The sequence below is a fragment of the Leiobunum rupestre genome, chromosome 4 (assembly GCF_980474605.1).
Source record: "Leiobunum rupestre chromosome 4, qqLeiRupe1.1.hap1, whole genome shotgun sequence".
NCBI lineage: Eukaryota > Metazoa > Arthropoda > Arachnida > Opiliones > Sclerosomatidae > Leiobunum > Leiobunum rupestre.
In genome coordinates, this window is record NC_143387.1 from 60,819,016 (window position 1) to 60,845,338 (window position 26,323).

Here is a 26,323-nt window from a genome sequence, read left to right on the forward strand (position 1 = left end):
AAATGGCGGCCATGCTTCGATACGCTGTGGTTGGCAAGGGCTAAGGTTGGTAACTTCGTTGCCAACGAACATCGTGACGTCACTGAGATGAGATCCTATTGAAAACCAATGGGATCTCATCTGGGTGACATCAGCAACAGACGAATTTTTGAGGCAATCCAAAAAATTCTTTCAAACCGTTTCTCGATCGAGACCCCGTTGTGCTTCATTATGGGCATAGAGGAATAGCCCTGGAGTGGTATTGATAGTTCTGATTGTTCTAAGCACTGACTTTCCTCTTCAGAAATCGCGTAAAGGGGGATGTAGAAACGGGGGGGGGGTATGTCGAGGTAGACTTTTATCTATTCATACATTCCAACACAGGCAGCGCGATCTACCGGTTAGGGTTTGAATTCTTCAGAAAGTCTACCTCGACTTCCCCCCCCCTTTTTTTTCCCCGCCTCGAACTGACACTACGCTGTCGTATTTAGCGCCTTCTTTCCTTTCCCCTCCTCTACTATCCCTCCATGACCATGGGCCAATAAATGCTTCACCACCATTGAATTGAGAATAGTACCGCTAGAATGCCAATTTCAATCTGCCTTCTGCTCATCCTCCATGCTTCTGCGAAACAATTTTTGCAAAATTGAGAACTCTATCATTTGCTGGTGTTGCCATCCGCTGTTAGCGGTGGGAATTATATCCGATACAATTGAATTAATAGTACTAGTGTACTTTGAAAGTGATAGATGGCGCCACCCGTATAATGGTAGAGTCGACGGCTGAATGCTCACCGACTCGAAATTTCAGAATTTGTTTTGCGAAACCACGGCTCCCGAACGCGCCTTTGACATTCTAGCGGTACTATTCCCAATTCAATGTTCACCACCACTTAGGACTGGTGTCAACAAAGATTATATATACCCTTCGCTAAATAGACTGGCGTGTTCAATGTCTCAACTGGCATACGATAGCAGACGCTGGCTAAAATTTTCCCCGCGCTTCAGCAGTGCTACTAGTGGCGCCTCTAACGGCTGGTCAAAGGCTTCTCCCGTGTTTCGAAATTGTTAACAGGTTTTTTTGTATGGAGACGCCTGTCTAGTAAGCGAAGCGTATAGTCTTTGACTCTTTGGGTGTCAACAATTTGAAGAGGTTTAAACTTTCAACTTGAAGAGGTTTTAAACGTTTTGTCAATGCCCTTTTATTGGTGTTTTAATGGTAGTTCATTGCAAATATGAAATACGTGTAAGGAACCTAACATATGGTAAATTTTCTTTATATTTACATTTTAATGGTGTTTTTGTAATGAAGTTTGCCAAGTTGCATTTTACAAATCTAATCTATATTGAGACTGAAACTTCACACTTATGTAAAAGACATAATGGAAGGGGATTCGAATAAGGAACGGCAAGAAAATGAGCTGGAAATTTTACAAGCCATTTTCATTGATGATGTTGAAGATCTTCGTAAAGCCTCCGCATGGAAGGTAACTAAATTACTTCTTTATAAATTAATAAACTCATAATTCAAAGGTTTATCTGAAATCTGATAATAGGTCTGGAGACCTCTTGATATTGTCATTAAATTGCATCCGCAACAAAGCATGTCAGAAAATAAAGAAATTAATGTAACAGCTGATCTGCATATCAAATGTTCCGAAGATTATCCAAATGTGTAAGGGTTTCCTAAAGGTCCTTGTCCTCCTGGGCGGCACCCCTGATTTTAATTTGATTTATCCTTTTATTTACTTTTAGTATACCATCTATAATCATCAAAAATGGAAAGGGTTTGTCAAATGCCCAAATGCAAGAACTGAGAAAACAGTTAATGGAGATGGCTAATAATCTCAAAGGAGAAGTATGTACCATCTGTTTAATTCTCCATTTTTTAATTAAAGTTAACTATGTATACCTCCTTTTCATTAGGTTATGATACTTGATCTTACTCAACATGCCCAAAAATTCCTTCACGATCACAATAAACCTGTTTTTCAGTCATTCTACGAAGAAATGGTGCAAAATAAAAAGAAACAAGAGGAGCAAATTGCAGAAGCTGAGAGGAAACGTATAGAGTCGGAAAATAAACTGTTGGAGCAGCAGGTTTTCACTTTTTCTATTCTGAATTCATCTTGATACAAAAAATACAATATTTATATTTCAGCAAAAAGTCATTGAAGAAGAAATCAATCGAAAGCAAGAAGAATTAAAAGAGGAGTTGAGGAAAAGGCGGGTCTCATCATCATTGGTAGAAAAATTATTATTATTAAAAATAATCCTATAAAATTTACTAGTTTTTTTTTCTAATTTAAGAGTGAAAGTAGCAATGGTAGCTACTCAAGTGATAAACCAGAAAGAAATTCTCGAAATAAAAGTAGCCCAAGTCCTCAGAAAGAAAGAAAAAGGTGACTACTAATGGTGATATTAAAGTCTAACTCCAGTATTTGTAATTTCCATTGGCTATTTCAGTGTAAAGAATGTTTGCCATCATTCCGGAGTTGCAATTTTATCATATAAAAGTACTTCTAAAAGAACCGTGCAAAGGGGAGAATGTTTATCGCATAGCCCTAGGGGAAGCGCAACTATGATTGGAATGGATGTAGACAGTGGAAAAATGGTTGTGATTATAGAATGGGTTATTTCCCACTCTTTCAAAACTAGTAAACATTCCAGTGACATTCATAAACAAGTGTGAAATACGCAATTTTATTTAATGTTATTTGTATGCTCTTTTTTAACATAGTTTTAATTTTGGTGATAGATAGCTAGTATAGAACAAGAGTTTGCTGTGATTTCTAAAAATAGCCATGAAGGCTTAATTCCTTACCATGCGATTAACCACGAAATTGAACGTGATAGAGTTTTTATTTATGTGAGTAAAATTATTCATTTTGTTTTTTTTTTTAATTTACTAAGAATGATGTTTATTTTAGCTTTTTCAAGAATATGTGAAAGGATCAACTTTATCCAGTTACCTTTCACAAAATATTTCTCTAGAACCAAATTTATTGAGACACTTTAGCAAACTCATTGTGGAAATTTTAACTTTCATGCATGACAATGATGTTGTGCATCGGGATTTGAGAGTACATTTAAAAAATTATTTGTTTGAATGAACTTTTTAAAAGAAAACTTGCTTTTTAGGCTACTAGTATTTTTATTGACGATCACGGGTGTGTCAAAATTTGTGATTTTACACTTGATAAGAGGTTTGTTCTTTTTAGAAAAACAGTGCAACTTTATAGTTTGGGTAATTGTTTTTTTTCTATATTTACATTTTAGATTGTTTGACTTGTACAATAGCTATTTATTGGAACCTGTACCTGATCCATATCCTCCGACATTAGGCCGTGGAAGTAAAAAAGGAGATGTTTATAGATTTGTTAGTAGAATATTTACTATTTAACCTATTACTTTGAGTTTCTGACTTATATTTTAAAATCCAGGGGGTGATTGCATTATCATTAAGCGTTGGCGAATTAGTTACAGATGTAGCTCCCAAAGTTCCTACTTCTCTGTCCCCTGATTTACAAGATTTTCTTAAAAAGTAAATCAAGTAACCGCAAATTTGGTTTATGGTTTTTTAATAAGGGTTGTTGATTTTCGTAGCTGTCTTCATCCTAATGAAAGAGAACGTTGGACATTTTCCCAACTTTTAAATCATCCGTTTTTAAAACATAACCCTTCTAACCTGTCGCTTATTGACAAACAAAGTGCCAATGATTCCAAAAACTTTCAATTAGATGGAGCCGAATCCGATACGTTGCTACAAGTTCCTAATTTAAACATTGATGTGGGCAATCAATCACGATTGTACAGTGAATTTGAGATACTCATGTTTCTTGGCAGTGGTGGTTTTGGAGATGTTCTCAAGGTTAAAGGCTTCATTATTATTTGATTAAATTTTACTATGATTAATTAATTTAAAATTTAGGTCAGGAATCGGTTAGATGGAAGGGTGTATGCAATCAAAAGAATATCGCTGGATCCCTCTAGGCAACAGCTAAACAGAAAAATTATGAGGGAAGTTAAACTTCTCTCGCGACTGAATCATGAGAATATAGTTCGTTACTATAATTCCTGGATAGAAACAAGTCAAACCGCCGAAAATGTAGACGTTTCCTCAACAAGTCAGAGTGAAAATTCAGTCGAAGTAAAGATAAATACTTTCAAGAAAGTTCCTATTTCAAATAAAACATTTTTAGAAGACGATTTAGAGAAGTTTGCCCCTCCACAAGTAAGTTCATTGCGTTTTTCAGTTTCCTATTTATTTTTTAGCGTAATATTTGTTACAGATTGATAATTCTGTAGAATGGAGCGTTTCTTATGAACCAGTTGTAGATGTAATTTCATCATCATCATCTGATGAGGACGACGAGGAAGATGACATTTATGGATCTTCTTTGATGTAAGAGTGTTCCATTCAGGCTCGGAAATAAGAAAGTACTGACCCTCCCTAATGCTGACATATTAAATATCCAAGTTAATAGTACAATAGTAATTTTTTTATAAGTTCCTGTAATCTCCGGTATACATGCTGGGGCTTATATGGTACTAATAGTTTAAAAATTGAGGTTGCGACTGACCTACTGAATTTTTTAAATCAATTTCTGTGTGCTGGCTATTAGAAAGTAAACCTTCGCCATCTTATGGTGACGATCATAGTTCCTGTGTGTCGCCAATGGGGAAACTTATTAATGACATCAGTTTTTTTCCAAGTGTGGTCTCCATAGAGCCCTTATTTTTTGTCTATTTTTGGTATTAAACTGCTTTCTTAAATCCGAGAGTGGTTCCAATGGGGGTTTTAAGTGATGTTTAACATATATTTATCATTTACAGACAACGAACAGATTCCTCTGAAAGTGTCATTTTTGAAGCGGCTTCCAATAATAATAACGAAAAATCTAGGGTAATTTACAACTCTCGATTGGTCAACACTATTTAATTTCATGTAGGTTAACCAAAAACTTAAATAATAGGAAACAAGTAAACAAGATAGTGTTTCCACTGGCGAAAGTGCCAACGAGACTAAGCCAAAACCTAAATGTTTGCAGTTTATGTATATTCAGGTACTGACTGAAATACGATAATTTGATCCCAGAGTTTTAACGTTCTAGTTTTTTAGATGGAATTTTGTGAAAAGAGCACTCTGAGAATGTTAATAGATTGTAAACTGTACGAAGACACTCTGTTGGTTTGGAGACTGTTTAGAGAAATTATTGAAGGGCTCGTTCATATCCATCAACAGGGCATGATACATCGCGATTTGAAGCCTGTTAATATATTTTTAGATTCAAACAATCATATCAAAATTGGTGACTTTGGTTTGGCAACCACCGATATTATTTCCAAAGTTAGTTCTGCAAATAAATGTCTATATTTCTGTTTAATAATAATTGAGCCCCTTATTCAGGCATCATTGGCTGATGTTTCGGGTAATTTGGGCACAAATAGTTTTTGCTCTCCAAATATTTCAATGGAAAAGTCCCAACTGGATCTTTTGGGAAATGAAAACATGACTGGAAGGGTAGGAACAGCTCTATATGTTGCTCCCGAGCTTCTACTGGGCAATAATAAAATTGCTTACAATCAGGTATTTTTATGAAAATTTCTTTTCACTGCCGGCTTTTAATAATAATTTTTAATATTTTTTGTAGAAAGTTGATATCTATAGTTTAGGTATAATATTCTTTGAAATGTGTTACCCGGCACCTTCTACGGGTATGGAGCGTATTACTTTACTGACAAAACTCCGATTACCTGATATTACAATGCCAAATGACGCTGAAGAAATGATGGACTCTCGTCAAGTAAATATTTTCATGTTAATGTAAAATTTCATTTTTTTATCATTATTGTTTTCAGATATATTTGATTAAATGGTTGCTTCAACACGATCTGAGTAAAAGACCAAGTTCCGAAGAACTGCTGGCATCAGATGTACTTCCACCTCCGCAACTAGAGGAAGCTGAATTGGATGAAATGTTAAGGCATACAGTTTCAAATCCTCAAAGCAAAAGCTTCAAGAGAATGGTTGGAGCTCTATTCAGACAGAAAACATCACCAGCCGCTGATTTTACTTATGACTTGGATGCCTCTAAAGGAACAGGTTCTATGAAATATTTCAACGTTTTAAACTCGACTGTAGAGAGTGTGGAGAAAATACTAAAAAAGCATGGTGCTATTAAAATAACCGTACCAACAATGATGCCTAAGAATTATTTGACTGAAAGAAGTGAAACTAACGTGCATCTAATGGATCACGGGGGTGGAATCGTTACTTTGCCAAGTAATCTTCGGGTAAATTTTTTACTTTTCTGTTTACACAAAACATATATAAACATTTTTCTACATTGCACTAGATTTCATTCGCTCGTTATGTAGCCAGAAGGGACATAACTCAACTGAAAAGATATGCTATAGAGAAAATTTTCTTGGAAAGGAAGGTATATGGCTGTCATCCAAGGGAAATGTACCAGTGTGTATTTGATATTGTAACTCCAGTTTCCGATACGTAAGCACTTACACTTTAATTCATTTTTCATTATACCATAAGTGGATAAGAAACATAAGTATGGCACAGAGTTAAATTGGTTAATGATAAGTCTGTTGTGGAGTGATTGTGATATAGGAAGTTTCCGAACAAGAAACTCGTCCCTTCCTACTCTTTCCATTGCCAAAATAGTTGGATGGCAAGAAATAAGAGCGTACACAGGTTTTGGTTTGAAATTAGAATAAAAACTAACTTGTGAAATGGAGCCAGTGTTTATAATAGTTATTTTTAACTTCCGATTCCATAATTCATCACTATTTTCCAAAAGTAAGCGTTATTTACACTTTTGAAAGCATTTCAATTTTCAATAGGCCTTGGCTGGTCCGTTGAAAAGCCTGCCGGCAGACTGTCAGCGATTAAGGGCTTCCTACAAATACTAGGAGCAATTCGCGGAAAGTTGTCAGTCTGTCGGTACGTAATGGTTTATATTGTCATTGGCGAAACAGACAATCATTAAAAAGTTGCATTGGGTGAATAGGAAGTGTCATACTTATGTTTCTTATCCACTTATGACTATACTGATTAATTTTATCATAATCTTTAGACTTCTTCCCGATGCTGAAATCCTAGCTGTAGCTAGTGAAATTTTGTCAGAATTTCCTAGTCTTCTTGCAAGAGGTTACTATGTTCGTCTCAACCATTTAAACCTACTTAAAGCCATTCTGTTAAGTTCGGGAATTGCTGAAGAAAAACACAAGGACATCTTGCAGATTCTTTCTGACATAAAGGTGGTGTTCCCCCTTGCTCGCAACACTATTTTAAAACTTTACAATTTAAAAATGTTTTTACAGGCAAAATCTGTCTGTAAAGATAAGTTACACGATGAGCTATCCAAAATAAAAATCAGTGAGCAAGCAATCTCATCCTTATTTCGATATATTGAAGTTGAAGACTCTTTAACCAGAGTGGATCAAATGCTGAGAGCTGTGACGAAACGAAAAGGTCAAGCTGCTGCCATGGCAAGTCAAAGCTTACATGAAATCCAAAACCTCCTGAAATATACAGAAATGCTTGGATTAAAGATACCTGTAAGGTTTTTGTTCTGAGAACTTAACAATTACAAAAAACTTTGAATAACCTTTCCCAGGTTGTAGTTTCTCCTGGATTCGTCTTTGGTGCTCCTTTATACTCTGGCATTGTTTTTCAAATAGTTTGCGAATTGAACAAGAAAGATGGCAAAGGAAAAATTGATGTTATTGCTGTCGGTGGTCGATTTGATAAACTGGTAACATTTATTTTAAAGACTTGGAAACTATTTCCCGTTAAAAAAGTGCAAACAGATATTTTACAAATTAAAATATATTGCCAAGCATGATCAAAGAAGCAAAATTGTGATGTCCTTTAACATATTTTTTTTGGGATAACAAGTGTTTCTTTTATAGATTTCGAGTTTTCGTATGAATCCATCTAAGGATAATCAGTTTGCTGTTGGATTCAGCATTGATTTGGAAAAAATTATCAATTGTCAACTGGATAATCAAGAAGTACCGTATTTTCAAATATTTTTTTTAAAATTTAGTATGAAAGCAATACATAATAATTATATAAATCCTTTTCTTTAGATTCCGTCATTGTATGATGCGGTTCTTTGTTCAGTTGGACAAAAACAAATGATTAAGGAGAAGTGTTCAGTTTTGAAAAATTTGTGGGCTTGTGGAATATACACGCATGTCATCTATGATTCTTCTATAGTGGGCTTTTCTTATTTTTCTGGCCTTTATTTTACCTCCGTTGGTTTTAATAACAATATTTTCAACACCTTTAAGAGTTTAGAAGAAGTTGGAGTATTTTGCAAAGAAAACAATGTGTTGCTGTTATTAATACTTAAAGAAAATGATCTGTCAAATATTAAAGTTCGTTTGTATGAGAAAGACCGTTTCACAGAGAAAAAATTTCCTCTAACAGATATTTTATGGGACTACATAGTGAAACTTGTGAGTCAAAAAAGGTAAATTCCTTGTTGTTTACAACCCCTAAATGTAAAATTAATATTCATTTGGTGCACTTTTAGTGAGCAAATAGAGGGTCAACAAAGCATAAGAAATGAACTGATTCGAACAAGCAGCTCATCTGACACATCAGAGAAAGTCTGGACGTCTCAAACGCCTCTGATAAAAATTACTTTTGTTCCTATTGACAAGTCCCTAACTTTAACCAAAAAGAAAAGGCTAGAAGGAATTGTATGAGTTGCACAATAATTTATTTTATCTATTTAAATTTCATGTAATATATCTTTCTAGATCTTAACAAATCTTAGCCAAAGTCCCTGTATGCAGCTAATATCTGGCAAAACGTGTGTGGAGCTAATTGTCATTGATTTAGTGTCACCCATAATTAAAACCATAGCATCTTATATTGAAGTAAGAATTAAATTTATATTAAAAACATTGTTATATTTATTCTTATTTGAAATTAGATCGACTTTGATGAAAACGCTTTTCAAGAGAGTCTAAGCACTATAATTGAAAAGTAATTGAATTTAATATCTTTCTAATTTCTATTAAGCAGGTGTAATAACTTAGTTTGTTTATAGGCATCATAGCTATAGGAAATATCTAACCAAGGTGTTTGATATTATTTATGAATTAAAGTTTGAAAAAAAGTAAGATTTAGATAAAATTTTGTAGGTTTAAAAAGGATTTCTCTAATAATGCTTTCTTTCAGCTGTTCTGTTATAGCTCTGTTCAGCTCTATAGACTATGTTTATAAATTATTACTTTGATGAAATTAATGTAAATAATTTGTAAATAATGTTTTTTTTTAAATTTCTTAAAATACGTTTTGTAATTGGTGTGAATGTGCGAAACAATGAATCTTTGCTATCGTTAAAATAGGCACAAATCCCTCGCTAGATGGCACCAAAGATAATATTATCGTTTAGGTAAACGAGGTCTATTATCTTAGATGGCACGGATTTAAATTAAGTCCGACGCAGCGTTTACCAAACTTCCTATAATTATAATACTATTTGATAATTTTTAGCTAATTTTTTGGTCGTATTATAATTTCGCTATTATAATTTCGACTGCGTACCGTTTTTTGATAATTCGCTATTGGCATACTATTGCAAGAGCAAGTGGGTTGTAGGGGTACAGATTCAATAAGAAATATAAGTTATACTTGGGATTGTACAGGCTTTTATTATTAGAAAACCATCTTTAATATGTACAAATGAAAAAGTAAATAGGGGGAGAAAGTCTATCACTGCCTTCAGATTTTACCTTCCACCATGCTTGACGCCCTTTTTAAAGAGCTAGTGATCACGTGAGATTTCTAACCAATAAGGATAGCACATTACGCGTGAAGTAGTGTATTTTTTTATTTTTTTTAGAAGCTCGTTATGAGCGATTGTAACGGGTGGGACAATTCAGTCCGCTCGTCCATTTGATTAATCAGGTGCGAGATATGTGTTACGGCCACGCCAACAGGGGGATACTTGGGGATAGGGTTGGGACACCCGTGGCGGAAGTATGACAACCACCCGTTGGGGGATTAGTGGTCGTCCTCACACGGCCATCCACAAACTCTGCCTCCCGGACGCCTGGGATTACAGGAGTGAGCCACTACTCCCGGCAAGTAGTGTATTTGTGTTATTCCGGTCCGCGCTCAAGATGAAATTTTTTAATTTTATTCCCTGGCAACCATGTCACCACCTCGCGATTTCAAATAGTCTCTCTGTCAAATGCTGACCATTATTTCCTTCGATAACGGTTGATTTTAATTAATAATTACTATATCAATTGTAAAATAACCAAAAAAAGCTCGTAGCTATAGCTATTATTTCAGTTAAACTTGCAAATTGTTAGGCCTTAACATCGTAGATTTACCAATAAGTCCCGTTTTCTGCTCTTAGATGGCGCCACGCTCTCCACGATTTAAGTGAGCGTTATTCTAGCATGGACTGTATTTAGCTATAATACAGTCCATGATTCTAGTTACGGTTTATTTCTTTTCAAAAGTCGTGTTATTATTTTTAAAATGTCGCATTTTAGTTTCTATCATATATCTACTTTATTTTGGAACTAAATTAACCAAATTATTGAAAGTTTAATATTCACGTATTTTATAGAGAACTATTTTTCATCGTGGCGGAGTACAACCGATACCTTTGTGTTCCTGTAAAGAGGCGAGGGGGAAGTCATTTCCGAAGCCCCAAAATTTTACCCCTCAAATAAGACGTCGTGCGGTTTATTTAGAAAGGAACTTTGCCAACCAAGCCGAATCCGGCTTATGCGCAGGCATTGACAGAAAGAAACAGTATAGTAAATTACCAATAAAGTAACAAAATAAAAAAATAAAATACATACAATAAGCCTTTTCAGTTTACATAGAGCCACGTAGTGGCAAATGCTAGAAGCTCATGAACTGCTGGATTTTCGTCTGCTAAGCAGATAATTTTTCAATAAAGCGTCTGCTTAGCAGACGAAAATCCAGCAGCTTATGAGCTTCTTGCATTTGCCACTACGTGGCTCTATGTAAACTGAAAAGGCTAATTATATAAAAAATGAAATAATTAAAAAAAAAATACAGGTACGTTAGACATACAGACTAGGGATGGGATGCGAGGTGGTCTGTTACAGCAGTTCTAAATTTATGATAGTCGTTTATTGCAACAATATCCTGCGGGAGCTTATTCCAATCGTTAATTACTGAGTGGGCAAAACAATTAAGGCGTAAAGCCGTGTTGGCACGAGGTTTCTTAAGTTTAAGGGAATGACCTCTAGTGCGGTTATCTGTGTCTAGCGAAAAATAATCAGAGAAACCTAGATCTCCCTATTTACTTTTGCTGTTACCCGATCTTGCGAAAATTTACGAAAAACTGGCACTCGCCCGCCTAGTGTGGTCATAGAGAATTTATTCTCTATGGTGTGGTTCCTGGAGATTAATAACGTCCTACCGCCGGAGCAATCGGGGTTCCGCTAGGGTAGTGTTGAAGATAAGAAACGTTATCGGCTTTTCCAGTTTCGTTTTTTTAACAGATTAAAATGTTAAATGTAAATAAGATATTCTTTTTAATTTTGCTAATCTTTGTTTACTATTTTTTAACCTAGTATATATATATATATATATATATATATATATATATATATCCGCTTATAGCGTTTATTATCGTGTCATTATATTCTGTCATTCCATCTTGTACAGTATTCACTATTAATATATTTTAATTAATATATTATGACTTCTTACTAGTTCGTAAGTTTAGTGTAGTGTAGGCTTTGCTGTTATCATTGGTGTTTAAAAACTCCAATAGGTTATGGGCCCAGGACGCTTCCACTACGCCACAACAACACTTATGGACTAGTCTACTGCCTGCTGTATCCGGTATCCTGCTCCCAGTTACTACACCGTATTCTGGTCAATAGTTCCCGAAAGCAACCATGGATAGTCTACTTCGCACCAGCATTGGGGGTCTGATTGCAGCAAACGGTCTCGTTGCTTGCTCATCATCTGAAGCAGCATGGTACTTTGACTCGGGTGCTACACAGCATATCACGAACGACGCCACAAAGTTCCTAAATTTCCGCAAGTTCGCTACTCCAGCGACTCTTCAGATTGGAAACAAGACGCAGATGACAGCGGATGGTGAAGGAGACATAAGGATTCAGTTCCGGATCGGAAAGAAACTCTATCAAGAGGTCGTCCACAATGTCTGGCACATCCGTGACTTTGCCTGCAACGTTTTCTCGCTGAAAAGCACAATGAAGAGAAACAAGAATCTGGAGTTCAAGGTCACAGCAAATTCTTGCGGTCTCTATGAAGTTGTTGGAGGCAAAAGGAAACTTTGTGTACCTGGCAAGGTCGAGAGTCTGTATCGTCTGGATATCAAAGTCGAGCAGCCATCATGATCCGCTCACATCGCAGCAGATCCGAGAAATGACCGGAAATCAAATCTCCAAGTCTGGTATGAACGCATGGGTCATCAGGATAAACGGCATGTAGCAGCGACGTTACGGAGACTCGGATACGAAGTTCTAAACCAGACATCTGAAAAGCTCTGTGAGGGGTGCATCTACGGCAAGATGACTAGGCACAGTTTCGGCACTCGTTTGGAGAAGGCTACGAAACCAGGTGAAAGGATCCATTCAGATCTCTGGGGACCATCACCGACACCGTCCATGAAGGGGAAGAAATACTACCTCCTATTCAAAGACGAGTATTCCAGTGTTCGAGCCGTATATTTCCTAACGAAGAAATCCAAAGTCGTCAACTGTTTCAAAGATTTCTTTGCCTTTTGCCGAATCCGCAATCACACAGTACAAGAGCTGGTCACGGACAATGGAACTGAATATGTCAATGAAGAGTTCCGTCAATGGACGTCTCAAGAAGGGTTACATCACCGCAAGTCCATGCCATACACGCCCGAACAGAATGGGGTCGCTGAACGAGAAAATCGTACGATCATGGAGTCTGTAATGTTGTGTTACTCGTTAGGCAAAGAACACTACATTCTTAGGTTACGATAAAAGCCTAAAAGACTTATTAACTGAGATAAATAGTTCGTCGTGATTACAAATGAAAGTGATGAGAGAGAGTGCCAGTTTATGCTTTGATACATTGTATTTATACGGAATCTAAAAAACATATTTATTTAATAGAGATAAGATAATCGATGATAAGAAAGTCTACTTTATCTATTATACAACATGTAAGGGCCATGTTTACATTCCAGATCGGACCTACCACCGAAAACTCTGGGCTGAAGCGGTGAACATGGCCGTCTATATCTTGAACCGAACAGCACCTACATGCATTGCTGGGAAGACACCGTTCGAATTGTGGACAGGGAAGACAAACCCATCGATCCAGCATCTGCGGGGCTTTGGCACTGAGTGCTTTGTCCACATACCAAAAGAGAAACGAAAAAAGCTGTCTCGGAAGGCGTATAGAGGTTTCTTGGTTGGCTATGAAGACAATGCAGACGGATATCGAGTTTTTGTTCCAGAGCTGAACGATGTCCTAAGATCTCGAGATGTTAAATTCAATCCCGAGACGTGCGTTCCTGATTCCTGGATTCGTGTCTCTGAGGAGTTGTCCAGCCAGGGCCAGCAGTTGACAGACGATTTGGTTTGCCAAGACCGGCCAACCAGAGCCACTAACGCACCAACAGACTGGCCAACCAGAGCCACCAACTCATCAAAAGACGGACCAACCAGAGCCGCTAATGCACCATCAGGCATGCCAACCAGAGCTGCTGACTACTCAAAAGACGAGACAACCAAGTCCGTCGAAGCGTCGGAAGACGTGGCTACCGGACACAATGAGGCAACAGTCTCTGACGAAATGTCAGACAACCGCTGTGAGAAGAGTGGTCCGGTACTCAGAGATCGCTCAACGCTCAAGAGAGTTCAGCCATGCCATACCTGTCATCCAGGAAATAAAGCGTTCCTGATCTGTGATACATTACCACAGACTGCAAGAGAAGCACGTTCAAGCAGCGAATCCATAGAATGGCAGAAAGCAATGTCAGATGAGCTTTCCGCAATGAAGAAACACGATGTCTACGAGATGGTCGATCCCTCGCCTGGTCGGAAAATCGTCGGAAATCGTTGGATTTTTCGTGCGAAGAATAATGAAGATAGGACTGTCATCAAATGTAAAGCCCGGCTCGTAACAAAAGACTACACGCAACGAGAAGGTATCGACTACGACGAGACTTTCGCACCAGTTGCTCGTTTCGGGACGCTACGAATTTTTCTCAGTCTGGTCACCAAGGAAAATCTTATTCTAAGACAATTTGACGTAAAGACTGCATTTCTTCATGGAAAACTATTCGAAGAAATCTACCTGCGCCAACCCGAAGGTTTCGACGACGGTAGCGGACGAGTCTGGAAGTTACGGAAAAGTCTTTACGGTCTCAAGCAATCTCAACGATGCTGGAACGAGCGAATCGACAAGTTCCTACGTAACCATTTATTCAAAAGCGCTGACGACGTTTTCTTGGTCCTCATCCTCTACGTTGATGATGGTCTGATCGCTGGAAGTACAATCGAAGCGGTTGACGACTTCCTCCTAAACTTCAGTGACGAATTCGAAATCCTCACGGGAAGAGCATCAACCTACCTTGGCCTGAAAATCGATACGTTGAAAGACTGATCCATATTTCTACACCAGAGCGCCTATGTCGAAAATGTCTTAGAGAGGTTCAACATGCAAGACTCCAAACCAGTAAAAACTCCCAACGGCAGTCCAGACACGACCGATCAGAGTCAAGAGAGCTTTGAGTCAACAACCATGTACGCCTCAACCATTGGAAGTCTCAGATACGCAGCCACAGGAACACGACCTGACATAGAATACGCTGTCAATCGAGCATCTCAAGCCATGGCCAATCCCACAGTCGCTGACTGGAACTGGGTTAAAAGAATCTTTCGATATCTCAGAGGGACCACAACACTTGGTCGCCTATTCAAGGCAGGCGACTCCATGACGACAAACCCTTACAGCGACGCTGACTATGCTGGCTGCGAAAAGACGAGACGTTCAACGTCTGGAGTTGTATGCTTAATTGGTACAACTCCCGTCATTTGGGCGAGCAGGAAGCAACAATCCGTTGCCCTATCAACCACAGAGGCCGAGCTGGTAGCTGCCACTAAAGCTGTGAAGGATGTCGTCTGGCTTGAACGGGTTAAGTCATTCCTGGGTGTCATAGACGATAATTTCCCGACACTTCGAGTCGACAACGCAGGAGCCATCAAACTCATAAAAATTCCAGAGTTTCACCGCCGAACGAAATATATCAGTATTCGTCAATACTACGTTCGTGAACTGGTTGAAGAGGGCATCATCAACGTCATGTATGTCCCAAGTGAAGAACAACTAGCGGACATATTCACCAAGTCTCTGTCCGCAGAAGTCTTCATTCGTCTTCGTCAAAAACTCAACCTCCGTTACCTTGAAAACAGGGGCGGCTCCAGACAAATATTTTTGGGGGGGGGGGGGCACCGTCGTAGATTTTTTTCAAGACATAAAAACAGACACTTGGGGATTTGTTTACCCATGCACCGTAATACAGTACTAGAAAAGTGGTGTAGGGGAAAGAGGAATACTGGGCCTTGATTTAGGTCAAGAGAGTCCACCCATGGCACTGTAGGTATTAGTGCACCATAGGCATTGTATAAAACCATAAAACTCAATAAAGCTTTTTAGACATTAATAGAATATTTTTATAAGAAAGCACTTTTTAATGATTTTATATTCTAAAGTTCCCATAAAACTTATCGTTTGTCCCTTATATAGGCCTACTACTACTTGGTTTAGTTACGACGAAAATTACGACGCCATCGTTGAACGGTTGCACTACAACCGTAATTTCATAAATAGGCTTACTAAAATAATTTTATCACTAAGATACTTGTGACTTACCATAATCGCATACGTGCACCCAAACAAGTTGAAGTAGCGACAAAAACGAGGTTTTTGTGTAGTTATAAATTGTAATTATAAATAACAATAACATTTCCTGAAGTTTAATAAAAAAACACAATGTATAGTACATTTTCCATTGGCCTGGATCGCGCCCTTGCCTCCTCTAGAAGAAGGAATGGGAACGGCCGACAACGCCTCGCCGTTAAGCGCTGCAGCCGCCGCGGCCTTGAAATTTATCTCCAAATACGGGTCTCGATTTTCCAGAAGTGAGTCAGTGACTCGGCCTGCAGCTGCAAAAACTTTAGCCTACAGGTGACGGTCGAAGCCATAGATATATGAAACGTATATAAAGGTCTAGATAAATTATTTCAAAGGGAGTCAATACGAAGGTGACAAGTAGCAGAAAAGCGTAATTTCTGCAGGCTATCCTTATAAGGCGATATCTATCGGTAAGAAAGCTCGTGCTATCGTCGCGAGAGCCATTGTCTCCTGCTTTAAAATTATACTAAAAGTCACCAACAGATGGTGTCTAAAGACTACGGCCTGCGGAAAGGTCAAGCACTTAGTAAGTTAGTAGTAAAATGCAAAGAGAGCTAGCGCTCTTGGTCACGTGCCTTCCTCGGCGTCTGCTAGGTGTCAATTCCGTATTTTATGTTAGGCTTAGACGCCCCGAAATTTATCTAGACCTTTATATACATTTCTTATATCTATGGTCGAAGCAAAGATAATATAACCATGGCCGAATCAACTAACGTCGTCCATGATATAACTACGTACCCTATATTCGAAATCACGGCGTTTCTCGATAGCGCGTTTTCTGTTGAGCCTCTTACTGAGTTCGCGCCGGAATTTCGGAAAAATCGGGCTCCATAGCAGGGTGGGAAATATGGAATTTCAAGAGATAACCCAAGATTATATTACTCACCTTTAGTTTTCTTTCGTTTAGAAACATTTTTAGAGCTACAGGCATGATCCATTATTGTTTTAAAACCATATAACGCAAAAATATCTGGTATCTTGAAAACCGCCAGTCAAAAACAACGGCGCAATTTTCACTAAAACTTTACGTTTTAACTATATGTCGGTAGCCCTGCCAGCTCCATGGAGGCCATTTTTTCCGACTTCCGCCGGGAACTCAGTAAGAGCCTGCGTTACGTTCAAGGAGCTTGATTTCCAATCTAGGGTACGTAGTTATATTATCTTTGCCTTTATGCATCAGCCATTGGATACAGGGGGTTTAAAGGGGTACAGGGGGGTTTGGTACGACTGCGAGTTTGAGGGGAGTACTACGTAAATTCTCGCATGGAGAAAGTCGGAGAGGGTACCACGGTAATTATCACATGGGAAAAACGGAGAGGGGGTACCACGGTAATTATCACATGGGGAAAAGGGGAAGGTGGGTACCACGGTAATTATCACATGGGGAAAGGGGGAGGAAGGGCCTTACTGGGGGTACCCCGGTAATTATAACATGGGGGAAAAGGGGAGGTAGGGCCTTACTGGGGTGGTTCTACTTTGGGGAAAAGGGTACCATGGAAATTATCGCATGGGAAAAGGGGGAGGGGGCCTTACGGGGGGAGGTCGACTAAGGGGTTAAGGGTACCATGGAAATTATCGCATGGGAAAAAAGGGAGTGGGCCTTACTGCGGTGGTTCGACTATGGGGAAAAGGTTACCACGGTAATTATCACATGGGAAAAAGGGGGAAGGTGGGTACCACGGTAATTATCACATGGGAAAAAGGGGAAGGTGTGTACCACGGTAATTATCACATGGGAAAAATGGGGAAGGGGTACCCCGGTAACTATCACATGGGGAAAAGGGGGAAGAATTAGGGCCTTACTGGGGGTACCCCGGTAATTATCACATGGGGAAAAAGGGGAGAAAGGGCCTTACTGGGGTGGTTCTACTTTGGGGAAAAGGGTACCATGGAAATAATCACCCTTCCCGCACACGCACACGCACACGCATCCGCAATAGTCACACACCCACCCACCCTACCCGAGCCCCAATGTCTGTCTACGCCACTGAAGTAGTTGCGACTTTTTTAAAAGTTATCTTGGTTCTTATTTTAGGTTCTGGCAATAACGATGGACAACGCGTCCAGGAGCTCGAAAAACAGAGTAGCGATATTGGAAACAGATACAGTTCAAACACTCGCATCCGATGCTTTGCCCATATTTTGAATCTTTCGGTGCAAAAGTTACTCAAACAGCTTAAGTCGCAACCAAGTTGTGACACGGAAGAGCAATACTTAAAAAGGTCCGAAGATAGTGCTCCCACAGATAGCAACGTTGGTAACGCAGTTACAAAGGTAATTAAATCGATTGGGGTTGAGTATGACCAAGAATGTATTTATTTATACTCAGGGAGAATGAATATGTCGAGATTATTTTTAGCGTTTCTCCAATTCCACCCGTTGGGGTCCCCGGTATGCTCCTCCGCTTTAATAAAATCAAATAATACGATATAATACCATAGACTAAAAAAAGATCCAGAAAGGCGACAATAAATAGTCTTTTATGTGGTCGATCTCGAGTCGAGCATTCATTAAACCTTTAGCATACGAAAGTACAGGGATTGTCACACTTTTGGTAATTATGTCACTTTTTCTTACACGTATATTTTACGTTTCGTGAGCGTTCTAATAATTTTAAACTTTGTATTTTATATTTCTCATTTTGTTGCTTTGGTAATTTAATAACGTTTTGGGTCTAAAGTTGGTTTTTTGTTCTATTGATATTGTAAATTTGTTTAATATAATAACATTTGTAATATTTATAATTAAAATAAAAAATAATCTGCTGGTTGGGATAGCGGCTTTTGATGGCAAAATATCATTGAGTACCGTGTCCGTAGTTAATACACCCTAGCCTAGTCCCTAGGGCAAATTCTTCCGAGGAGAGGTATATTTTGGCAAGCTTGCCAACTTGTTTATTAATTAATATCTCGACCATTAACTAAGTAAATGAAGTAAAATAGCTACATGTATGGTTATCTTTAGAAGGGCTGAAAGTATAAAATGCAAAACTAAAGTGAATTCTAGAGCGATTCTAGTATGCAAAACGGTAACCAAATTCACCGCTTATAATTTTAATTAATTTAAAAAATGAAACACATCATTAAAAATCTAATTATTTTTAATTTTTTTTATTTATTTATTTTGTTTATTTATTTGTATTGTGCAAAGCAGCATGCATTTTAAACGTTTTACATTTTTAATACCCAATATCTCCCCCTAGATAAGCTCTGAAACCTGGTTTGATTTATCGAAATAAAGCAACCCTCAATTTTCTATCTTATACCAAAAATATATATAATTTTTGCTTATACCTTTTTTTTTGGTTGTCCGTAAAAATAAATTTGCAAAAATTTCGTTTTTGAGCGCTGCGCCCAATGGGCGCCGCCCATGCATGATTCTGATTTATTTTGTAAATAACCAAAGGGTTATATTTTAGTTCACGTTTCAGAAAACATAACGACTCTACCTTAATTCAAACACCTATAAAATGGATTATAAAATGACAAAATAAATTAATAAACCTTATTATACAATTAATATACAATATTTTATTAATTACTCCCCATTATAACCCAAAATTGTTCCCCCAATTGTCATTTCTTCCAATCCCATTTCACCCATTTTTTTTGTTTATTATGGCGGCTTCAAATAAATGTTAGGCTAAAGATAATATAGACCTCGTACCCTAGATTCTATATCACCAAGGAGGATCCTCCTTGATCACTGCCTTGTGCGTAGTCAATTCTCGACCGAAATGGGTCTAGGTGGTTCAACGGGGCCTGGTAGCGCTCATGTGTATTATAATAGCTACCTATCTTAGTTCATCAACAATTATTAGAGGGCGTAGCTATAGGTTTCGGTCATGAATAGTGTTTACCCACTTTCTGCTGGAAATATCACTAACTTCCGTTTCCCATCAGTAAAGTTGATGACGCGTATTTCGTCACGGATTTGTAAGTGACGTAATTTACGTCATATCCCGTGAACAAGGTTTCATTAAAGAAAATGCTTTATGGCATACTTATGAGTAATTATGTTACATATGGTAAAAGCCACGAAACTTGTCTCTGGTTTACATAATCTGCCCTACCCGATCTCCTCAAGCGCATTAACCTTCTGTCCTTTGAAGATAGGCACTACGACATTGCCGCTGTACAGTTTTTCGCCATCAGATGGACTGGGCGCAATTCCCCGCCATAGTCAAGAAAAGAGGCTTTAGTGCGGTTCGACGTGCCTTCTTCACCCAAACGGTGGTTAGCATTTGGAACGATCTTCCCTCAGATATAAAAGCCAAATCATCTGTGTCTGCCTTTAAGGCCCGTTAAGATAACTATCGTCGTTGGCGCTATAGTTTGTTTATCACCATGTAAATATTTCTTTTCTTTTTGTGCCCATTACCAGTATGTCAAACCAATCTTATTTATTTGTTCCGCTAATAGGAATTTGGCCTACCAAGCCGAAACGGCTTTTGCGCACGCACTTACAGAAAAGAATCACTCGCATGAAGCGAATATACAAAGTACAAAAGAAATAATATTAATAATAATACAAAAAAAACATCGACATACCGTTGAAAAGGCAAGAATAATTAAGGAGAAAGAACAGCTCAGTGTAGGAATTACGGGGTGACAATTAAGTTTTCAGTTACAGAGGAGCGGAATTTATGATAGTCCTTTATCAAAACAATAGACTGCGGAAGTTTATTCCAATCGTTAATAACAGAATGGGAAATATAATTGAGTCTCTGTGCCGTGTTGGCACGTGGTTTGCTGAGCTTAAGGGTGTGGCCTCTAGTTCAGTTCCCCGAGTCTAGGGCAAAGTAGTAGATCTAATTTGTTACTGAAAAATTTGTGGAGTAAGCACAGGTTCTATTTTTAGGGCTTTTAGCCGGGCAGGAGCGGGCCGTACTGAAAATTTGGAAGCAAGCTTTGTAAACTGGTTCTGAGCTTTTTCGAGTGCCTGTTGGTCTGTCTTCGCGTGTGGGGTCCAAATTGGTGAGCAGTAGTCAAAAATGGGAAGGATCAGAGAGTTGTAAAGCGATTTGATCAACAGAGGTGACCGGAAGTAGAGATTCCTCCGCACTAGACCAGTGACCGCGCGAACTCGTTTGGCAAACTTGTTGGTGTGGCTAGAGAACTTCAAGGAGGAGTCAAGTTGTACACCCAGATTTCGCTCCGAGAGAGTAGTTTTGAGGGGCGTACCGTTTAAAGTGTAAACAAAATTGTAGTTTTTGTGGCCCAGGTGGAGGACAGAGCACTTTGAGTCATTAAAGGATAGACCGCGCGATTTGGCCCACCGTGCAGCCCTATCCAAGTCAGATTGAAGATCATGACAATCAGAGAGAGTTTTGAGACGGTGAAAGAGCTTAGAGTCGTCGGAAAGGAGGAGTATAAGCACAACGAATATGGCGTCGGGCAAAGAATTGATGAGAACATTGAAGAGAAGGGGTCCTAGGACAGAACCCTGTGGAACTCCCTTACCAATATCACCCCAACCGGACGCCACGCCATTGAGCACCACCCTTTGCCTCCTACCGCGCAAATAGTCCTCAATCCAGGCGAGGGCATCGCCAACAATGCCCGCAGCTTCTAGTGAATCAAGGAGACAGGAGTGGGGTATCGAGTCAAACGCCTTGGCCAAATCTAGGTAAATTACATCTACATTGTACCCCTCGTCCAGCCACTGGGACCACAAATTCGTTGCTTCTAGTAGGTTAGTCAGACAGGATCGCCTGGCGGGAAAACCGTGCTGGTAACGGGAGAAAAGGTTGGTGGCAGTTAGTTGGGCGGTAGTTTGGCTATGAACCAATTGTTCGATCAATTTGGGGGTTTGGTTAAAGTTACTTATTGGGCGGTATTTGGTGCGGTCAACTCGGGAGCCCAATTTGTGGACTGGGGTTATGTTGGCCTCTTTCCAGGACAAGGGAAGCTGACATTCAGAGAAGGAGCGGTAAATGAGCAAGTACAGTGGGAAAGAAAGAGCAATAGAAAGGGATTTTAACAGAAACGGGTGAACACCATCAGGGCCCGGGGATTTTGAAATATTTAATTTAGATATTAGCCCTTTAACGGTTGTAGGATCACATGTGAAACCCGTCAAGTTGGCCTGGGGAGTGGGCCTGGAGGAGGATATAGGGATTGAGAGAGGAGGTGACGGTGGCGGGGAAGCGACCGGTGTTTGTAGGGTGACTGTACTAGTAAAGTGGCTCTCTTGAAAACCCTGATTGCAAAGCCTCCTCGTGGCGAGAGCCGGGCAACGTATGGCTAATAACCTGCGGCTGATTTGCACAGGTGTCACTGTCCCTATCCGGATTGTCCTTAATGGGGTCACTGGTGTCGTTCGCGGCTGCCGGGCCTGATTTCTGGGCTTGCGCGCCAGTTCGCATCGCCCCCTTCGCCGCCAGCCGGAGGGGGGACGGGTGTGTTCGTGGTTGCTGGGCTCGGACTTTGGGTTCGCGCGATGGTTCGCTCCATACCTGTCATTTGATAACCTTATCGGGGATGGTAATTGCAGTGAATGAGAAAGTCTCTCTAGCCCTCAGCTGTGCGAGGATGGGTTCTCGGGCAGGCCCATGGTGTCGCCTTTTGTTGGGCCGTGATGAGGGCGTTTGTTTGCCATATGTGAGCCGGTTTTTATAGCTGTCTCACTGGCCGAACGTTTGTTTCGCAAAGCGCATTTTTGTCCGGACCTGGTTGAGTGTTGTGGGCCGCCGTAGTGCCTAGCGGAACGGCGGGGTACAAATACATAACTTCATGTACTAGTAAAGTAATCATTCAATAGGGAAGCGGCTTCTGCAGTAGTGACAGTGTATGTTCCGTCATGTTTCATTAACTCGGTAATACCTACTCTAGTGTAGCGAAATCTATTAAGATGAGACCAAAAGGCTTTAGGGTTGTCAGCGAAATTTTTGGCCAAGGTATTTTCAAATTGCCACCTCTGGTTACGACAGTGGGAAGTGTGGGCATTGCGCGCTTTTCGATACCGTTCGTATGCCGATGCCAGAGTTGTCTGGGAAGCAGATCGCTTTTCGGTTATCAGGAAGTGAGACCATGCATTGTTTTTAAAAGACCGACTGCGAATCGTTCGTAAATTTAATTTCGGTGGTTTTGGGGGTTTTCGCATGGGAACAAATAGATCAATACCCGTTTGAATGGTACGCAGGACAAATGACCAGGCATCGGAGATGCTGGGAGTCCCGAGGAGCGGAGACCAGTCAATGCCGGATAGGTAGTCATTAAAGAAGTTATAATCGCCCTTGAAAAAATTTGGCATAGGAGTAAGTGAGGACTGGCCCCTTGAATTTGGACTTTGAACACAATGGTGGAATGGTCGCTACGCCCCAGGGCTGCCTGCATCTCCGGGTCAGACACGAGATATTGGTCGGAAGAGAGGACTAAGTCCAGCACATTATCACGTTGGTGGAGGCCACCATTTCAGGTGGGGCTGTCAATAATTTGAAATAGTGCATTGTTCTTCACACATTCTAGAAATGCTTTAGTAGAGTGACAGGCCAAGGGAGTGGTCATTAGAGTGGTCCAGTCAATACGGGGGTAGTTAAAGTCACCAACAATGAGCAGTCTGTAACCCTGTCTTATACTGAATGCAGTAACACAATTGAGGAAAGTGGTGAGTCGTACATGGTTATTGTATTGCGGGTTTTGAGATCTGTAAATAACAGTGAGGAAGGTTACCACCGACGGCGTGGCCCTGTGAGACAGTGTGACCATCAGAATATCAAGACCCTCAGAACTAGGACTAAATTGAAACAAGTTAAGGTCAGCAAACTGATACAGTCTGACGGATATGGGGGTCAAGGCTTTATACTAGCGTTCCTACTTCCTAGGAACAAAGGTTGGCCATGGTGTGAAAGCGCAACGGATAGCTTCCATCACAGCCCAGACCGTCCGGTTAACCTCCTCGAGGTGACCCTGGAAAGAGGTATACTCTTACAGATGCCGGCGGATCTAGAGCTTGTCATCTCGAGAAACTGACTTAGCTTTCGGCCTGCGAGTTTGGGGTGTCTATGCCCTCTCGCCGATATGGTGTAGGTGAAACCATGTCAAGATTTTTACCATAAACACAGGGCGACTGTGAGTCAAGCGATGGGATTATTCTGATCATCTTTTGACGGGTAATACCCTCTATCGCAGGGTCTGAGTGAAGCGAATATACTTTTTAAGCCTCTCCTCGACCAAGACCGTCCAGGGTAGTCATCAATTGATGCTGCTTCCTCCCGAGGTGACTCCGGGTAGAGAAAACAATTTCTCTAGCTAAACTGGTTGATCTAGAGTAGAGTTATTTACTCGATAAATTCTTGAGCTAAGCATCTCATTAAACTGTCGTGCCCTCCGCATAATGTGTTTATGGAACTAACTGCATGTTCGGTCTGTTAGGTTAGTCGCTTCGGCGCATAGGTTCCTTAGCTCTTCGGAGCTAGTAGTTCCTGCCAAGGGGGAACCTATCTTCATTACTTCGGTGGCTGGTTCCTTAACTCCTTGGAGTTAGTAGTTCCCGTTAGGGGGGAACCAGGTCGTCTGCATTCCGCTTTAGTTAGCTCTCTGTCTACGGACATCCCAGCGGTTATGCTTGTTTTTGGGGGCTTATTCTTTAAGTTGAGAGATCTTCGTTTAAGTTGCAACGAGGCTACCCTCCGGGATATAAAGGGCTGGCAACCCTCCCGGAGATGGTGATGTAAGCTGTTTTGGTGTTTGGTGCCTATGAGCCTTAGTGTTAGGATTTTGGTACCGCCGAAGTGCCGTCGTTTGTGGTTGGTCTGGCCCTAAGTTAATCCCTTTAAAGTCCACGCAGGGGGATACATGAAGTACTGTTAGTGGCAGCTCCCTTCCTTAGTGTTTCATGGGGAGTACAAACAATTATGAAAGCGTTTTATCCCCTTAAAGTCCACGCAGGGGGATTCATAAATTCTGTTGTTGGTGGCTCCCTTAATTGAGTATTTCATGGGGAGTTCAAATAATTATGAACACGTTTTTCGCTTTGCCTTTCTGGCGTGACAGAGTTCCCTCCACGGAATCGTATTTTTGGTTGTTTTTTCGACGTCCTGTTTCTTACAGGCAATTGGTTGGACATGCTGTTTTTGCCCTTTCGTTTGCCGTGAAAGGTATTCTGTAAGCCACGGAATGAAGTCCCTGGGAGTTGAGTGGAAGTTGTTCTGCGGAACAACCTTCTGCAACACGCTTCTTTGGTTCTGGACTGTGGTCAGACAGACGGTGCGTACTGGCCGGTACTGCATCAAGCGGCTCTCTCTTTGTAGCTTAGTTGCAGGGGAGTAGGGCAATCGGTGTCCATGAAGGGTTGATGGCACTGAGTATGCACTTTTCTTATCTCTGGCTTTCGAAGTCCCCTGGTCGGGCTCCGTGGTGGGTGGGGAGGGAATTGTGTGAATTACTAAGTTTTCATTTATGGATACTCAAATTAACCAGTCAGAGGTCTTACTGACACCCCTATCTCCTTCGGGAGAATCAAGTTCTCAAAGTTCGAATGAACGTAAACGCCCTCGCACAGAGGGAGACGTAGTTGAAATAGTAGAAGATAATATAGAAGATCGGCTGTTGAGTCTCTCCTCGGAGATGGAAGCTATACTGACGAATGCTAGTAGTAAAATTAATATTGCCGTAGGAGCTAAAATACGTGCAATATATAAAAACTTAGAAACTCTAGTTATTAAAAGCCACCTTCAAATCGCTCGGTTGTCTGGCTCCAACGAGCAGAAGGACAACACTATTGCTTTACTCTCTAAGCTAGATCGTCAGTTACCGACCTTCTCCAAGATAGCCTTAGCAGCCGATCCGACCCCGGCCGAATCTATGGGCCAAACTGGACGGCAGCGCCTGAAATCGACTACTAAAAAGCCTTCGGTAACTAGTAAACCGAAGACTCCTAAAATTAAAATTCCTCCAAGACAGGAGAATGTAGTATTGCTGTATCCTAAGGATAAGCAGGAAACTTCCGAGCATTTTAGGCGTAGACTCGAAAAAAATCTTAATCCCTCGAGTCATAAAATTAAAAACATAAGACCCTGTAAGGGGCAGGGCATGGTCGTTCAGTTGGAGTCCATAGAGGAGGTCGACAAACTCAAATGTTCTATCGAGGCCTCAGAGAGTTTAAAGGACAATGTGGTGCTTAGACGTCCCTCTCTGGGGAAACCTCGAATTCTTGTTTTTAAGGTTGATCCCGAGATCAGCAAAGAAGAGCTTGTTACCCAGATTATAGATTGCAATCGTCTTGAATGTGGGGAGGATGAAATCGCTGTCAAATATTCCACCCACACTAAAAAAATGAAAGAAAGGGGCGACGGCAAGAATTGGGTGCTCGAAGTCCCTAATGCCGTACTTAATACCCTTAAAAAAGGGAAAAAGAGATTGCGTATTGGTTGGCAAATTCATGG

General features: G+C 40.2%; 1 protein-coding gene across 2 annotated transcripts; it reads left to right on the top strand.

Annotated features, from left to right (window-relative positions):
- The first annotated feature begins 1,137 nt into the window (after nucleotides 1-1,137).
- On the top strand, nucleotides 1,138-9,329 carry Gcn2 (eukaryotic translation initiation factor 2 alpha kinase Gcn2). 2 transcript variants are annotated; one of them, XM_090173649.1, is made up of 34 exons: nucleotides 1,138-1,224; nucleotides 1,291-1,465; nucleotides 1,535-1,653; nucleotides 1,734-1,836; nucleotides 1,905-2,078; nucleotides 2,140-2,223; nucleotides 2,289-2,380; nucleotides 2,445-2,664; nucleotides 2,737-2,847; nucleotides 2,909-3,061; nucleotides 3,120-3,184; nucleotides 3,258-3,357; nucleotides 3,422-3,522; nucleotides 3,585-3,849; nucleotides 3,910-4,212; nucleotides 4,271-4,383; nucleotides 4,815-4,884; nucleotides 4,955-5,044; nucleotides 5,101-5,328; nucleotides 5,389-5,568; nucleotides 5,633-5,785; nucleotides 5,841-6,275; nucleotides 6,338-6,489; nucleotides 7,073-7,256; nucleotides 7,320-7,556; nucleotides 7,616-7,753; nucleotides 7,911-8,012; nucleotides 8,091-8,219; nucleotides 8,295-8,476; nucleotides 8,540-8,708; nucleotides 8,769-8,888; nucleotides 8,945-8,997; nucleotides 9,062-9,130; nucleotides 9,193-9,329. In XM_090173649.1, exons 2-34 carry the CDS (start codon nucleotides 1,361-1,363, stop codon nucleotides 9,248-9,250), a joined length of 4,857 nt encoding a protein of 1,618 aa, XP_090029775.1. In that variant the 5' UTR covers nucleotides 1,138-1,224; nucleotides 1,291-1,360; the 3' UTR covers nucleotides 9,251-9,329. The 2 variants fall into 2 exon arrangements, with proteins under 2 accessions (XP_090029775.1, XP_090029776.1); XM_090173650.1 differs by having other exon boundaries at nucleotides 1,144-1,243; nucleotides 1,330-1,465.
- The last annotated feature ends 16,994 nt before the right edge of the window (nucleotides 9,330-26,323 follow it).